The following is a 16,344-nucleotide window of genomic DNA, read 5'->3' as shown; positions in this document are numbered from 1 at the left end:
AGGTGACCTAAACCTCAAAGCCACCCCATCAGACCTGCTAGATCCTTCCCTCCACCAAGAACACCCAGGCCTGCCAAATGTCAGGTGCTTCTCCCCATTCCACGCCTCGTGGGGCAGAGCAGCTTTGCCCAAACATGAGCAAAATTACCAGCAGCCACACAGTCGACCTCAATAGAATTGTATAAAATTAACTTGCAAAAGACAGCACGCTACAACTAGCTTTGTGTTCCAACCTTTCTATATCTATTTAATTAAAGGCTCCTGTATAATGTGAACCCAACAGTCAGATTCATTAGACAGCGAGAACCTAATTCCACAACTGTTTCACTAATGAAACTGCAGTCTACTTTGGAAGGTAGATCACACGGGGCACTGGTTGCCACTGATGCCTGGGAAACCCAGGAGAGCTTGAAGGTGGGTTCATCCAGGTGGCCCCGCCATCAGGATGGATCTTCTGTGTCATGAGCCTGGAGGGAGGGTCCAGGGAACAAGATGGACCAGGGCCCCAGCTGGCAGTGAGGACATGCAGGCCACAGCAGGCTCTGAGTAGGGGTGAAGGCAGGCAGGAGATGGTTGCCTGTATCTGAACGGGCCACTAAGGCGACCTTGCCTACCTGAATGAGCGAGTAAGTGCATTCTCAGCCGCAAACTATCCAGGAACCGCTTCCCGCAGAGCTCGCACCCGTACGTCTTCATCCCACTGTGCAGCTTCCTGTAAGGGAAAGGAAAAGAGAGGTTGCTGCTGCTCTGGCTGGACAGGAGGCAGGGCCATCCCCTACCTGGGGGCTTGGCAGCCATCCCTCTGGCAGGTGACAGGAGGAAGGGAACAGGAGGGCACCGATGGAAACACATCCCTGGATCCTCAGACAGCGTAAATCACGCCCTCTGCCCAGTGACTACTGCCACTGAAGCCCCCATTCCTGGTCTTGTCCACGGGCTTTACCACTGGCACATGGACCAAGAAAAAAACTCAGATCCAATTCCAGAGGGAGGAAGGATGAAACACCCAGGACAGTCAGACAGACATAATGCTCAGTGTCAAACTAGCACAGACCTAAGGCCCGCAGCCTCTGCTCACCCCTGTGCAGCACTGCCTTCCCCGGGTGGTGACTGTGAGCAAGCCCATTGGACCCAGGGGCGCTATACCTTTATCTTTTCTCTCTCCTATCTCCAACTTCCACTACAGTGACTGACACAAAGGAGGCTCTGAATAAGCCTATGAATAAATTGATGCCCTTATAGACACAAGATACTTCTTTCTCTGGCATCCAGATGTTCTTAGGACTGCAATGACCCGCCCCAACATTCACACCTTTCCCCTAAGGCCCAGCTTTAGAAGTGTCTTCCCTCTGTCTTGCCCCAGCAGAAAGTAGAGTTTCAAGAAACTGGATAACATCATTCTATAAATGTAGGGTGGTCATAGTCATCTGTGGCTCTTCATACACATTCTCTCATTTTGCCATCACTATGGTTCTGTGAGGTGGGCTGGGCCCATGTTATCACCCCTGGGAAGACCGAGGTCCCAGTAACAACTGGTCACAGGCCCAATCTGCAGCAGTGCTCCCATCCCAACTCCCAACCTGGGGCCTCTCCCACCAGACCCCTGGCTCAGTCACGAGCCAGCACGGGAGCTGGTAAGATGCAGGGAACCGGGTGCGCCAGCAGGGAGCCGAGCACTGGGGAGAGGCTCCAAGCTGCCGCCCACCCACACTCCTGTTGTCAGGCCCATACATGCTATTGCCGGATCCAGGATCCGGCCTCCACCTCCGCCCCAGGCTCTGTGCCATCCCCGCAACTTCCCCAGGGGCCTTGGCCCTCAGGACAGGGCAGGCGTGGCAGTCAGAAGCCGGATCTGTGGGCGGTGGAGCAGGCAGAAGGGAAAACAAGGCCCTCTATCTCCATCAAAATGTTGACGTGTTAAGACCATAGTAAAAGGCTGGAGAGCTGGTACTGACAACAGATAAAACTGCTGGTGGGGAGAGGGAGTATTACACACTCAAGCTGGCAGCACCTAGATGGTAGCAAAACTGAGCCACCCACCCTTCCAAGTACCAGAATGAGAACCCAGCAGTGTGTCAAGACCATGTGGTGGACCCAGGTGAGCCTCCTTAGCGCCACAGTCAATGGGCTCCCACAGCATGAGGACCAGCATACGGTATCCACTGTGTGCGGCCTTCTGATAGGGATCACACAAAGTTCTCTCCGCAGAGCTCTTTCTCAATCACATTGTTTTGTTTGCATGCTTTCCCTTTCCCCACTTGCCAAAGACAAATGATTTCTCAATCACAAACATACACACACACACCCTTATCTATGACACTGTAGGGGTACCACCCCCCCCCCATGTTCTCTTGCTCCTTGCCACGCTGATCCACCCAAATTGAGAAATATTAACAGTACAGAACATTTTAACTGAACATTCTTAACTCTAAATAGATTTCACAATGTTGGGAACTGGGACATGTCCTAATAGCATTTTGGACAAAGTATCTTTTAAACTACGTACCTAGGGATGTGAGTGCATGCAAACACATACGATGGTGGAGTATTCCTGTCACTTGCCCGGGCATGACAGATGTTTGCTTTTCTAAGAGATGTTCTGTAGAGTGGCAAAGGCTCTATTCATAAGGGGTTTGGCAGGTGAACTCGCACACAGTCATGGTAAAATCTGGTGGATGGCAACATAAGGGTTTCAGTTTATTTTCATCCTTTTCCTCACCGGGGATTTGTTAGCTCCTGGAGTGCCCACTTCTCAAGGGTGGCTGTCAAGAGGAATAGGAGGACGAACACCCATTTGGATTTATTTTCCAAAAGGACACTAGAGTGACCGGTCTTCAGATTTGGAAGCCACCACCAGGCTAAACTCCCCTCTGGGGCTCCCATCTCTTTTCCATGAGGGTTCCAAATCAAATCCCTCACCATGATAAACACTCTTGGTTTGGGTAACACCATTGCCTTTTCTCTAGGTATGAATGGATTTGCCTGGCAATTGGTGGAGTGGCTTATCTTGGCCAACTGGATTGGCTTGGTGTGAAAGATGACAGGCACTTGCCCTTTTACTACAGAGGTGGCAGGGTACAGAGAAGAATGCCCAGCCAGCAGCCAGAAGACCTGCATCCTCCCACCTGACTTGGCCACTAACATTGGACAAGTCATGCTATCACAATCTCTCTGCGTTTGATCATCTGTAAAGTGATGTAGATCACATCAAATATTTTGAATAGAGACAAAATTTTATAACTCAAAAGTCTTACCCATATCCTTCTACCTAGCCTACAAGGTGGTCCTCTAAAGGGCACTATTATTCTCCCTGAGCCACGTCCCACTTGTTACGGTGCACTGTGATGTCCTCTGACACTGAGGCAGCCAGGCTAGGATCGCCCAAGCAAACCTCTAGACCCAATCCAGCAATCTAGTCATTTAAAACTTAATCCAAGTGGCCTGAGTTTCCTCCTTTACTCACTTGCTATTTATCTTTCAGTGAAAGAAACTTTCAGAAGTTACCACCAGCCTGTCCTCGGAATGACTCTGTTGTCATGCATTTCCCTGCCTTCAGAGACCCGGATGTCCTATCCTGTCTAATCCTCAGCGTAAGGTCACTGCCCTGCAACTGACCCACTAACTCAGTGCCCCATACAGGTTACCAGAGATTAATATGGTGTCCATGTGATTCCACATGAAGTGCAAGGGCAAAGGTCTTTCCTCACTGGCAGACAGACCTGGGCAAAGCACATAAAGTTCATTAGAGAAAAAGGGAACAACCTCACAGGCCTGGGAGTTCAACAGAGCCCAGCACTGGTTTGCTCGTATCTTTAATTCTTGTTCATATACCAAAGGAAGAATGTGGAAAAGTGAAGGCTTCTCCTAATTCAAAGAAAATAATGGTAGAGAATTTCAGGGCATTTGAGAGACCTGGCTACCAGCAGACTCTCCATGGCACAGTCTGCAGAACAGCCAATGTGGAAATAGAATTCCAACCGACTCCTGGAGCAAAAGTGCAAATTTGTGTGAACTCACAGTCTATTCCCTCTTTAGACCACAACCTCCCACCACTACCATCACCACATTATGCAACTGCAAAGCATTTAGATCAAAATGGAAATTCTATCCACCTCCTTCTTCCTTACCACACACTCACATCTTCCCAATCTAGTCCTGTCTTTTCATAAGGTTTAATTGCACGTGGCCATCTGAGATTATCAGCCTCCACTGCGACAGGAAAGGAAGACATCTGGGGACATTTTTGCACCTTTCTGCACACTGCCTTAGTTGGTGGTAGAGTTTTCACACTCTTTTCTCTGAGAAGAAGCTACCTTGCTGAACACCATTTTGAAAGTAACCCAGTTCTAGTACAGCCCACGCATCTCCATCCTATACTCAGTGGAGATTCCATTGCCCAATATGCTTCAGGTCCTCACTCTCCACTCCTAGGGAACAGACTCAAGTTCTCCCTAACTCTTAGTGGCTCATTAGGTAAACCCATCTTGCATGTAACAGATTTTCACTTATGTCCAAAAAGACAAAGAACACATTAACCTCTAACAAGTTTCTATTGTCTCAAGAAAGCTGAATCATTATGAGAAATTCAAGCTAAACAAATCTGAACCTTTTGACAAGAAACTGAAGAGAAGAATTCATTCCTTCTCACTGGTTTTCAACCACACAACTCTCACAAGTAAAACGAAGCTAGCAAGATACAAGCTCATCATTTGAACTATTTCTGTGCTACTTTGAATCTGCAAACTCATAAAGATTTCATCTGGTTTAGAATACAAACTCCATAATGGCAGAGACCGTGCCTATATTTCCTTTCCTCATGAGGCCTCATTCAAAAGGGATTGATCAAGGATGCTGGAGAAATCCCTCTCTGTAAAGTGGCATCTGTGACATTCCTTTGCTCATCCTAACAATATTCTAAGTACAACAGCTTCATAGACGGCCTCCAATTCAAAACTGGACCCTGTCCTGTGGCTCCTAAAGTCCATACAAAGAAGGCTAGTGGCTACTGCATAGAAGCATGAAGCCATTAGACCAACCTGTCATCTTCAGGGTAAGCCTTTATCAACCTAGCCTACCTAGAACAGCAACAGCAGCATAAAGGGCAGCAAGGAGAGACCCAAGCCATACTCCATCCTCCCTACTACCTTCAGCTTCCAGAGAGAGCTGACCACAACAGCTGAGCCCCAAGGGGGCATCCGCCATGTCTACTGTCTGCAGGGTAAGCTCAGCCCACTTCCATCCTATGCAGCCAGGGACCAAGGGGGGAAGGCTATGAGAAGAACTCATTGCACTAGCAGGTGTCAAAGGGAAAAGCCCAGGAGCACTGCCTAGCTGACAGAGAGGGGTTCATGTCCCAGCACTGCCAATGTCACATGTCTTCCCAGGTTCCTGAGCCCAGGGGCAAATGCTCAAGTTGGAGCAGACCAACAGGCAGGGAAGGTTTAGAGAAAGAAACCTCAGTTCCAGTAATCCAAGGGTTGAAATTGTCTGACCTGTGAGTTTTGCTGGAAAGACCAGCACGGGGAACTAGGACCTGTAATTGGGAAAAGTGAATGGGAGGGCTCCATAGCTGGACTACCCACTGCTCTCTCCCGCCTTTGAATGAGGAAAAATAAAGTGGGAAATCCATTCTGTAAGGGCATTTATAAGACGATGTTGTCCTTGTTTTCAGCCTAACTGATCCATCCTCTGAACCAACACTCAGACCACATCAATGCAGTACATAAGGGCCTTCCAAACTCATCCTATTGTAGGTATGAGGCCACTCCACGTAAAAAAGTCACCCCAATGCTTTGGGTTTTTGCTTTCTGATTCTATGACCATCAATTTGACCTAATCAGTGCAAAAGTCACCCCAATGCTTTGGGCTTTTTGATCCTATGACTACCCCTTTCTGATCCTATGACCATCAATTTGACCTTCTCAGTGCTTCAGAGGGGTACTCAGAATAGATAGGAAGCAGATGGGAGATTCTGTAAGAACCAAGCCATGACCTAAATGATCCTCTCTTCTCCAAAAAATCTGCTGCCCCCATGAGAACCAACACTCTCCAAGATCATCTACTTACCCAGCCACCATGCAAACTTCCTGGTCCTGTTGAGCAGGACCTGGGCAGTTGGTGCTGACATGCAGCCTTGGGCCCCATGTGGGGACAGCATAAGGTAGGTCCCTTTATGGAGCTCTGCCAATGCTCTCAGCCTCAAAAGCAACCGACTCCTAAGCTCGGTGATAAGAGAACCTTGCCCTAGCCTCATTCACCTTTCCAAGTAGACACAGAATTGAGTAAAGGGAAAGCTTATGTACTTTAGTAACGGGCTCACTCTTCCTCCTTAGACCTTTAAGTCAAAAACACACTTTCAACGTCTGTTTACCTTTAATTCAAATGACAAAGGAAAGGTGAAATAGTCAATGGCACTCTGTGCTCTAATTTTAAGAGGAAGGGATGAATGAAAAGTTATGAGGCTATCAATATTTCCTCCCCAAAGCAACTTCCAGGGAGACTGCGGAGTGTTTCCATATTCAGTCCATTCTCCTGTACTTTCTTTTTTAAATAATTGTTTTTAATAGAGACGAGGTCTTGCTATGTTGCCTGGGCTGGTCTTGAACTCCTAGGCTCAAGTGATCCTCCCATCTTGGCCTCCCAAAGTGCTGAAATTACAGGCATGAGCCACCACGCCCAGATTAGTTCTCCTGTACTTTCCATGTGTCTTTTTGTGTGAAAGGAATACTCTAAACAGAGCCTGTTCTACTAGCGGCCTCTACCCTAAGCCAGACCATGTTATTCACAGGGCATCAGGGATACTCTGGGGAATGTTCCCTTCCTTCTAAGGGTGACATCGTGTCTTCCCAAGGAATGTCTCTTCATGCCACCAAAAGTACCACATTCCAGGCTAAGTAGGCCATTAGTCACACCCAGTGTCATTCTCCTTACATATTTTGTAAGAATATGAAGTTCAAGATTCAAGATTAAGCCATTTATAAGTTCCTTAAGACTATACACTCTGTGGGGGCAAGAACTATGTCTTTATCTCTGTCTTTTATGGCCTCAGCACAGATTCAGACAGCCAGAACAGACATATGAGAAGCTATTGCTAATGAGGCAATTTCCAACCACCCTAAGACGAAGGGATACCTAACCACTAAAATCTAGCCATGGGACTGCCTGGAACCAGAAACAAGGCCTGTTATCCCAGGGGAGAAAAAGAAGAAGTCATTCTAATGTTGGCTGGGGAATGGGTCACTTTCATTTTCTCAAGGCATAAGGGAAATTACGCTTTTGCCCACTTTTTTTTAATGTTGAGATTAGATAGTCATTTGACAAGCTGTGAATGCTTAGCGGGTATTACCACAAATTATCCTTCTAGCAATAGAGTTCGTTGCTCCCTGACTAGTCAATATTAATAAACATTACCAAATGCTTTTACAACACAATTTATTTTTTAATACAGCTCTTTATGTATGCCATAAAGTAAATATACCAATAAAAGCCAAGGATTTCAAACAACAGATTAAGAAAAACAACCAAGAACTAACTGAGTGCTAGTTAACACCTTCCATGCTGCAGGTTTTGGGAGCACACAGCAGGTGCCTCTCTGCTGGGGATTCAGACCAGGAGAGTTAGGGAAGACAGTGGCCATTTGGTTCTTTGGGAACCACTTAAAGGGAGAGAGAGAAAATACCAAACCAGCTGTGCTTTCTTAAGAATCATCTTTTAAAAAGTGGTATATTGACCATGTATATATGTGTACATATATACACATTGGGCTGAGTGCAGGGGACCTGGCTCTGCAGATATCCATTAAATAACCTTGGCCAAACTGCTTAGTTTCTCCAGATTTCGCTTGACACCTCTGCAACAATGCAAAGGTTGAGCTAGATGATTTCTTAGGCTCTTTCCAATCAGTTTTACAAAACTGAAAGTCTGTGGGGCTGACATGGGTCTGTGCTGGCTGGATTATACCTCCTGCATAAGGGTGCATACCAGATTCATCCTCTCAATCTTCATCACTGACCTCAGAACATGGCAGGGGCTCATTTTTGTTGACTGAATGAGCAAACAAACAAGAAAGGGAATCGGAAGAGAAAAATGCAGAGGTGGAAAAAAACTCACCCTGTCTACACACATATGTGGATACACAGACACACACACAAACACAACCAGTCAAAGAACAGTTGCCCCTACTGTCCAAAAGAGAAGCTCTCTACAGGGTTCTTAAAAAGAAAGCCATGCAGCCGGGCGCAGTGGCTCACGCCTGTAATCCTAACACTTTGGGAGGCCGTGACCGGTGGATTACGAGGTCAGGAGATTGAGACCATCCTGGCTAACATGGTGAAACCCTGTCTCTACTAAAAATACAAAAAATTCGCCAGGCATGGTGGCAGGTGCCTGTAGTCCCACCTACTCCGGAGGCTGAGGCAGGAGAATCGCTTGAACCCAGGAGGCGGAGGTTGCAGTAAGCCGAGATCACGCCCCTGCATTCCAGCCCAGGCAACAGAACGTGACTCCATCTCGAAAGAGACAGAGAGAGAGCGAGAAAGACAGAGAGAGAAAGAAAGAGAGAAAGAAAGCCATGCATCCTATGCATCCTGCCTTAGCCTAGATGAAGACCAATCTCGAGCTGACTGAAGAGTGGAGGGAACTGTCCTGAGCCTTAAAAATATGAGGAAGGACAATGGCATTCCCTGGGGCCATGACCACACCAAGTACAGCACTTTCAGATAAGGCTGCCTGCGAGTGCTAAAATACAATGTCAGAAATGACAAAGGGACACACTAATCTCCCTGCAGCAACTGCTCAAGGAGGGATCTTCGTGGCTGCGGAGCACCAGGAGGCCTGGGCCTCTGGCTGTTACGTAACCAATCCTTTGTTTTAAAATACTGAGTTCTCCTAAGTCATTTATTTGAAATATCTCTATCAACAAATTTCACCAAGAACAAAAGTGTTTCATTTGTGCACTGGGCTGTAGGATGATCTTATCGCACACAATCTCATACAGTCTCTTTCAACAAGGTCTTAGCGTGCTTATCTGTGAAGTTCCTGGTAGCCAAATATGATTGAAATGTTCTATTTATGCTCACTGGATTAAGGAGATGTTGCAAAACTGCACAAAAACCTGGCAGATGTAAGCAAGGTATTACAGCCAGGGCAGTTAAAATCCGAGGGGAAGAGATCAATACATACTTTTGTAGCTTTTTCTTTTTCTTTTAAGAGACCAGAAAAGTTGTGCTTTTAGAAAAGGAAAAGGAAAAAATAGTAAAATGCCTTAAGATTTATAGCTTCTCTGAGCTTTTTCCAAACCCAAAACAGGGCACCATGATGCATGCTTGATGATGTCAGCCCAAGGGAAACAAAAATAAATCCAAAATATTCTCTCCAGATCCTAAAAGGCCCTATAAGGGAATTAAACTATGGTTATGGATGAACAGGGTTTTTGTTCTCCCTCTCCCGTACAAGGCTTTTAACCAGCACAAATAAGCAATTTCTGGGAAAACAGTTTTCAAAAAGCTACAGACTTTTCCTTTATCTCCTTGTTTTGCCTGGATACATCTGGAGGAAACGTTGTCTCCTGGTTATCTAGGATCATTTTTATATGTTTCCACTCTAGCCAGGAAGACACAATGCTACCTTCAGATCCCAAGGACCAGACATGGAAACTCAGAGATTGTTGAGAATAACTGAGGTTTATTAAATGTCTAAGAAGAAAGTTCCTCTGGAATTAAACCATTCTGAAAACCTTTTTAATGTATATTGCCTCATTCTTTCTGCTTTGGTAAACTGAAAATTAAATTACTTTTCTATGAGGATTCTGAGCTGGAGAGCTATCACTCTAAACATCAATTATGAACACAAGATAAGAGATTGAACAGATTACCTGTACCGGCACCAAATCACATTGTAAACATTATTGTCATTTTAATGAAGAAAAAAGGCAAAAGCCAAACAGATATTAGCTTCTTTACTGGTTCTTTCTTCCTTTCTTCTAAAAAATGCAAAAAAGAATATCTAGTCAACCCAGGTTTTGATGTTTTTTTTTTGTTTTTTTTTTTTTTGAGACAGAATCTCACTCTATCGCCCAGGCTGTAGTGCAGTGGTGCGATCTCGGCTCACTGCAAACTCTGCCTCCCAGGTTCAGGCGATTCTCATGCCTCAGCCTACCGAGTAGCTGAGACTACAGGCATGTGCCACCATGCCCAGCTAATTTTTTTTTAATTTTTAGTAGAGAGGGGGTTTCACCGCATTGGCCAGGCTGTCTCCAACTCCTGACCTCAAGCGATCCACCCGCCTCGGCCTCCCAAAGTGCTGGAATTACAGGCATGAGCCACCGTGCCTAGCCCCAACTGAGGTTTTAATGATAAATAAGGTAATGCACTTATAGATCATGTCTGACTTTGAAAGGGCTTCCTGAGGATCATCTCAACCACCTTGTGGCTGACATGGAGAGTATAGAGCTCATTTTGTGGATGGGGAAAGTGAGGCCACATGACTTACTTGCCCCCATAAACAGGCAGACATCGCCAGACTTCTCACCTCAGGGTCTGCCTTCATATTCCTACCTAAGCCAGAGTCTTTCCCTGAAAAGGGGCAGGAAAACCAGCAGCTAAAAGGGAGTCACCGAGAGCATTCCTGGGATTTTCCCAATCTAATTGAATAGAAGCAAGAACAGAGAGACCTCTAAGAAAAAAAGTAAATTGAATGATGGCACCCAGAGTCCACTGACAGGCTGTGGGTCTCACAGGGACTTTATAATCTTCTACAGGGAAGGCAGGCCGACTCATGCCCCACTGCCACTCACCCTGTATCTGTTAAGCGCCTACTGTATGCTGGACTCCAGTAAAGTCAGGCTGCTCCTGAACCACAGCCTATCTAGGTAGGTTGTCCATCAACGCAACTTTCCATCATTGCATTTTGTTCGTTTCCTTTATAACATTTAACACAATTTTCAGTTATATATTAGTTTTTTATTAGTATTCTTTATCTCTACTAGACTATAAGTTACATTAAGGCAGAAACCATCCACTATAACCTCAGAGTACGCCAGTGCGTGCTGTACAGAGTAGGCATTCAGTACACTTTTCTAAATAGCTTTACTGAGGTATTTTCCACATAGCATAAAATTTATCCTTGTCAAGTATACCATTCACTGGTTTGTAGCATATTCATAGAACTGTGCAACCATCATCACTATCAAATTCCAGAATATTTTCATCAACCTGAAAAGAAACCTTGTACTCATTAGCAGTCACTCTCCATTCCCCCCGTCAACCCCCGGCCTTTGGCAACCACAAATGTACTATCTTCCTCTATAGATTTGCCTATTTTGAACATTTCATATAAATGGTATCATACAATATGCACCCTTTGGGGTCTGGCTTCTCTCACACAGCATGTTTTCAAGCTTCATTCCTATCATAGCTTGTATCAGTACTTCGTTCCTCTGTGGGGATATACCACATTTTGTTTATCCATTCATCAGCTGATGGACATTTGGTTGTTTCGACCTTTTGGCTATTACGAATAATGCTGCTATGAACATTTGTGTACAAGTTTTATGTGTGGACATATGTTTTCACTTCTCTTGGTTATATACCTAGGAGTGGAATTGCCAGCTCATATGGTAACTCTATGTTTAACCTTTTAAGGAACTGCCAGACTGTTTTCCAAAGCAGCTATACCATTTTACAATCCCATCAGCAATGTATGAGGTTTCCAATTTCTCAATACATTTTTGGACTAAGTGAATAAATGAATAAAGATTCCTTCTGCTGTAAAAGCCCCCGAAAAAGGGGATGCAGTTCTGAGGCTTCTTTGGTAAACTAGCATCTTCATCTGCAGACATGACATGCTACACTCATGTTTAACAGAAACCCCAAAGAATGCTATTTATATGTAGTTCCTTTTAGAGAATCAAGTGAAAAATGAAAAAAAGGAAAGAAAAACACCAGACAGCTCAAAGTGGGCACTACTTTCACATACGTGATTTCAACCCCTACCCTCCAGCCCACCTCTAAACTCAATAATTTAATAATGCACATTCCTTGAACAGATTTAGTTGAAAATATAAGAGGGATCCCAGCTCAACTGAAGCCAGCTTTGATTTGGTCAACAGTGAGGGAAACGTGATTTGACAGCCCTGCTGTCTCTGGTAGAAAGCTTCAAAATATAGTTAATAATAATTAAAACAAAAATGCATGAACAAAAATATCCCAGGCAAGCTCCAGGAGTGGTACCCACGGTGCTGGAACCTGTTGAGAAGACAGCCAAGGGCGACAGCCTCTCTTCCTGGGCTTGTTAGAGTGGGCAGAGTGTCCCAGAGCAGGCTGCAGTAAGAAGCGCTGTTAAGGGGCTCCCCAAACTTCTTTTTCTCTCCCCTTTTCTTTTTTGTAAAAGAAGTCAGCCGTATTCCTTTCTGCACAGACTCCTTGCAAAGAACAAACAAACAAAGGCTGGGACAGAGCAAGGCCCTTTGCAAGCTGCAGGTAATTAAAACGGCCTGTAAATGCCCCAGCAGAAAGCACTTCAAAGAGACAGTAATTCCAGCAATGGCCAGTCAAGGCTGTGTGGTGTAAAAATTATGAGTTTTCCCAACAGGGAGCTTTGTGTGAAAAGGACAGGGGTTGGTGGCAAAAGGAGGGTGAGCCACACAGACGAGGTTTACAATTGGTGTCCATGCCCAGTGTGTGTGGGGGTGTGTGTGTGTGTGTTTGTGTCCGGCAAACACACAGGCCAGAGAAAGGGGATTGTGTGCATGTTTGTGAGAGCACACATTTATCAATGCTGAGACGGTCCAAGCGTGTGGGCATGGAGATAAAAGGAAAAATAAAATAAAAGCAACAAATACGAATCCTCTTCCCTGCTGGGCCTCATTTTCATGGGGAAAAGTACCAAGCAGCTTGCGTGCTCCTCTTGCTCCTTACATGCAAGGCTCCCCAGCACACAGGAAATGCATCATACCAGTGACTCGAGGCCCATCGAGCACAGAGGCCAAGCAGCGGCTCTCTGGAAACGTCCACACTTTCAGTCTCACAGCGCGACACAACACCCAGCAACATACTGCATGCTATGTAATCTTGAAACAGAATGAAGAGATCGATTCTTAACCCTGACTCTGACTGCATTTGCTAAGTCACCTGTGCTACCTGCCTGGGTGCCCTGTGCTTAGATGATGCAGCGACGGTCCATGGCATGGAGGAGAAGAGAGGCTGGAGCCTCAATGCACAAGGACGTTGGCCCCACTCTTACAATACACTGACACACATCAGTGATCGCCTGACCACAACATCACACATCTGGGACGGAGGGAGGACCCATCACTAGCGTATTTTTTTCTACATTTTTGTGTAATCTCCCTGCAGGAACCTGATACTTCCAAAAGGACATTTCACTAGGCAAGAGGGTCAGTACCATCCCTAGAAGCCTTCTCCAGTAGCTCCCCTCTGTCCCCTCTCAAAGCTGACCCCCTTTCCCCCCCCAGCCCCTGTCTTTCAAGTGTGTTTCTGTTGGAGCAGATGTACTCACTAGGGTGCATCTGCTTGTTTCTCTGTCTCTCCAGCTGGATGGGCAGCTACATGAAGACAGGGCTTTGCCTCTTTCATCTTGTATTCTCAAGCCTTGCAGAGGGCACAGCATTAGTGGATGGATGAGGGGTGGATGCATCTTGGCTGTACAGTGGGTAATAAATCAATCGGGATTTGGATGGAGTAGAGCATATTGCTTAGAGCCGGGTACCCACCGCTCCTCACCCTCATCAGCCAGCACACGTTCACCCTGTGCACAGGAGCCTCGGAACCTAGGAGGGTAGGTGGGAGCAAGCCCACGCTCACCAAGGCGGCGGAGAAACCAACGCTGGCCAGGGGCTTTATTTCCCCATAAACAAAATCCTGTTCTGCCTCCCTCACAGCCCCACTCACTAACTCCTCCCTGACATTGCTGGTTTTAAGCCCACACATAAAAATGTCCTTTACTATTTTTATTTAATGAGCTTTCATTTTTCCTCCCCGTTTTTGTAAATGAGAAAGGAAAGCCCACCTCCTAATGGGGATGGGAGGAGGAAGCAGAGTGGAATCTTTTTTAAACGGGCCATAACTTCATGAAAAGCTTTCTCCTCCACAATCCCCCCAGCTCCCCCTCCCCAAGGCCCCATGCTCCTCCATCCTCCCTACATCCTCCCTTCCCACCATTCAAAACAAGATGCATGGATTTTGGACATTTGATTACTTTTAAGTATATATTTTTCCCTCAAATAGACTGAATACAATGGTTAGGAAATGTGACAGAAAACTATTCTGAGCCATTTATTGCCTTAATACCCACCTTTGTCCAACAGGCAGTTTTGACAACAGCGATAAATTCCAAATTTATGTCAACACAGCATATGTTGAACACCTCATTTCTGAGCTAAAGCGGCATGCTGCCCTATAAATCACCGTTCTGTTTGAAATGAAAGTAGATTACAGGCCTGTGTTATTGAGCAGTTAGAGCTATAGTCATATAAATCAGAACTTTTAACTCTAGGCAATCCGTTGTGCAATTAACTAAAGGGTACTTTGTCATTTCAAGGCTTGTGCACAGACTTGGCAGGGCACAGAGCTACTGGGGAAGGGGGTGGGAAGGAAAAAAAGTTTTTAGGCAACAGGAAGGTTGTCAGCTGCAGCCTCCACCATACTCCACACAATGCCTTAACCCCTAACCACCACTGCCACAAGAACCTGCCAAGCCTGAATATAGGCAAAGACAACCTCATAATCAGCATCTGCCACAAACACAACATCACACTGGGCATTTGTCACCAAGTCACCTCCAGAAGCCCAAGTGCCTTTTCGGTCATTCATTAAGCATTTCCTGAGCACAAGCCAAGAGCATAACATCATCTCAGGTGCTAAATGATGTCAGAGACACGAAAAGTGATAACTGTAATACCAACAATGTTTAGATGATATTGATGATGAAGAAGAATTAGAAGCAAATCTGTACAAGACATACGTGAGCACTTACTATGTGCCAGGCACTATTCTGCACATTTTCCTGCCTTATCTCATTCAATCCTCAGGACAACTCTATGAAGCGGGTATTTTTATTTCTATTTCTTTCTGAGGCACAAGGAAATAAACAACTCACCCAGGGTCATTAAGCTTGTAAGTGGCAGAGCCTGATACAACTAGTTAGTAGAACAGGAAGTTTAAGAACTTAGGCTGACACCAGCCCTGTCTGCCAATTCCAGATCTACAACTTGCTAGGCTGTAAGACTTTGGGATCCTCCAAGTCTCAGTTTTCTCACCTGTCAAGTAGACTAACAATACTGTTACCTCAGAATGTAGATAAATGAGACTGTGCATGTAAAACAACTTAGCATATGAACATAATGTCTTTATGATAAATGTGTAGCTAGTGTAAGGCTAAAGAAGAAAGGCCCCTGTCCCTGGCCAGTCCATAACCTAGTGGACAACAAGACAGAGCTGGAGAAAGAGACAGAGGAGGATGTGGTGATGTGCCAATATGTCAACAAATGACTATGGGTGTGCAGAAGAGGAGCAGATCAACAGCAGCTGCTGTCACTGCAGACGGTCTGAGGACACGGTGAGATTCAGTCGGTCCTTTCGGGGGCTCTGGAAGCTCCGAAGGGTTCTAGCTACCCATATTTGGGAATGCTAAGAATGGAAAAGCCTTGGATGAGACGGGGAGCACCGTGTGATGGAGGCATCGCATGAGCCAAGACGTGGTGTTAGAAATGAGCATATCCTGCCAGGCGAGCCTTCAGGAGGCTGGCCTGGCTTATCCACAGTGGGCAGGTGGTGAAGACAGTGGCGAGGAGCCTGCGGAGGCAGTAGAGTGGGCTGATGATGCGGAGTCCTGAGACTGATGCTGAGGACTTTGGTCCCAGTGCTGCAGTCATTGAGCAGCCCCAAATCCCTTCTTGAAACAATGGAGCTGGCTGGGCGTGGGAGGCTCAGCGTGGGCAGGAACCATGGAAGGAGACAGACAGAGAAAAGGGCCCAAATTCTAAATTGAGAAGGAGAATGTTTCCAAAGACAGTAGTTAGGTCAGCCTTCCAGAATAAAATGCCAACATGGTATCACTGTCACACATCTACAGGACATTGCTATTCCCTAGGAAGGTAGAAGAAAAAAGAGACTGGAACAAACCTCCTAACTTATCTACTCCAGAGCACAGGTGCCTGAGTGACTCCATGGAGTACGAGTTACCACGGCAGGGAACTCAAAAGAGCTGTTGCTTCTGTTTGTTACCTCCATCCAACTACACATGCCATCCTCTACTCATCAGAATGCAGATGGCAGCAAGAATGGGCAGCCGAGGAGCTACACTTCTTCCCTTCGGCACCCTGCACTG

General features: G+C 45.9%; 1 protein-coding gene across 2 annotated transcripts in view; it reads right to left on the bottom strand.

The window, feature by feature from the left end:
* Window positions 1-16,344, bottom strand: part of ZBTB16 (zinc finger and BTB domain containing 16) — a 194,889-nt gene that overhangs the window by 97,647 nt on the left and 80,898 nt on the right. For both annotated transcript variants that reach the window (XM_032167453.2, XM_032167452.2), the window contains exon 3: window positions 615-712. In XM_032167453.2, the coding sequence (XP_032023344.1) occupies window positions 615-712 (98 nt within the window). The remainder of the gene's footprint in view (window positions 1-614; window positions 713-16,344) is intronic.

The sequence above is a fragment of the Hylobates moloch genome, unplaced genomic scaffold (genome assembly GCF_009828535.3).
Source record: "Hylobates moloch isolate HMO894 unplaced genomic scaffold, HMol_V3 SCAFFOLD_11, whole genome shotgun sequence".
Classification (NCBI taxonomy): domain Eukaryota; kingdom Metazoa; phylum Chordata; class Mammalia; order Primates; family Hylobatidae; genus Hylobates; species Hylobates moloch.
The sequence above is the reverse complement of the archived record's forward strand: the minus strand, read 5'-3'. Positions and strand labels throughout refer to the sequence as shown.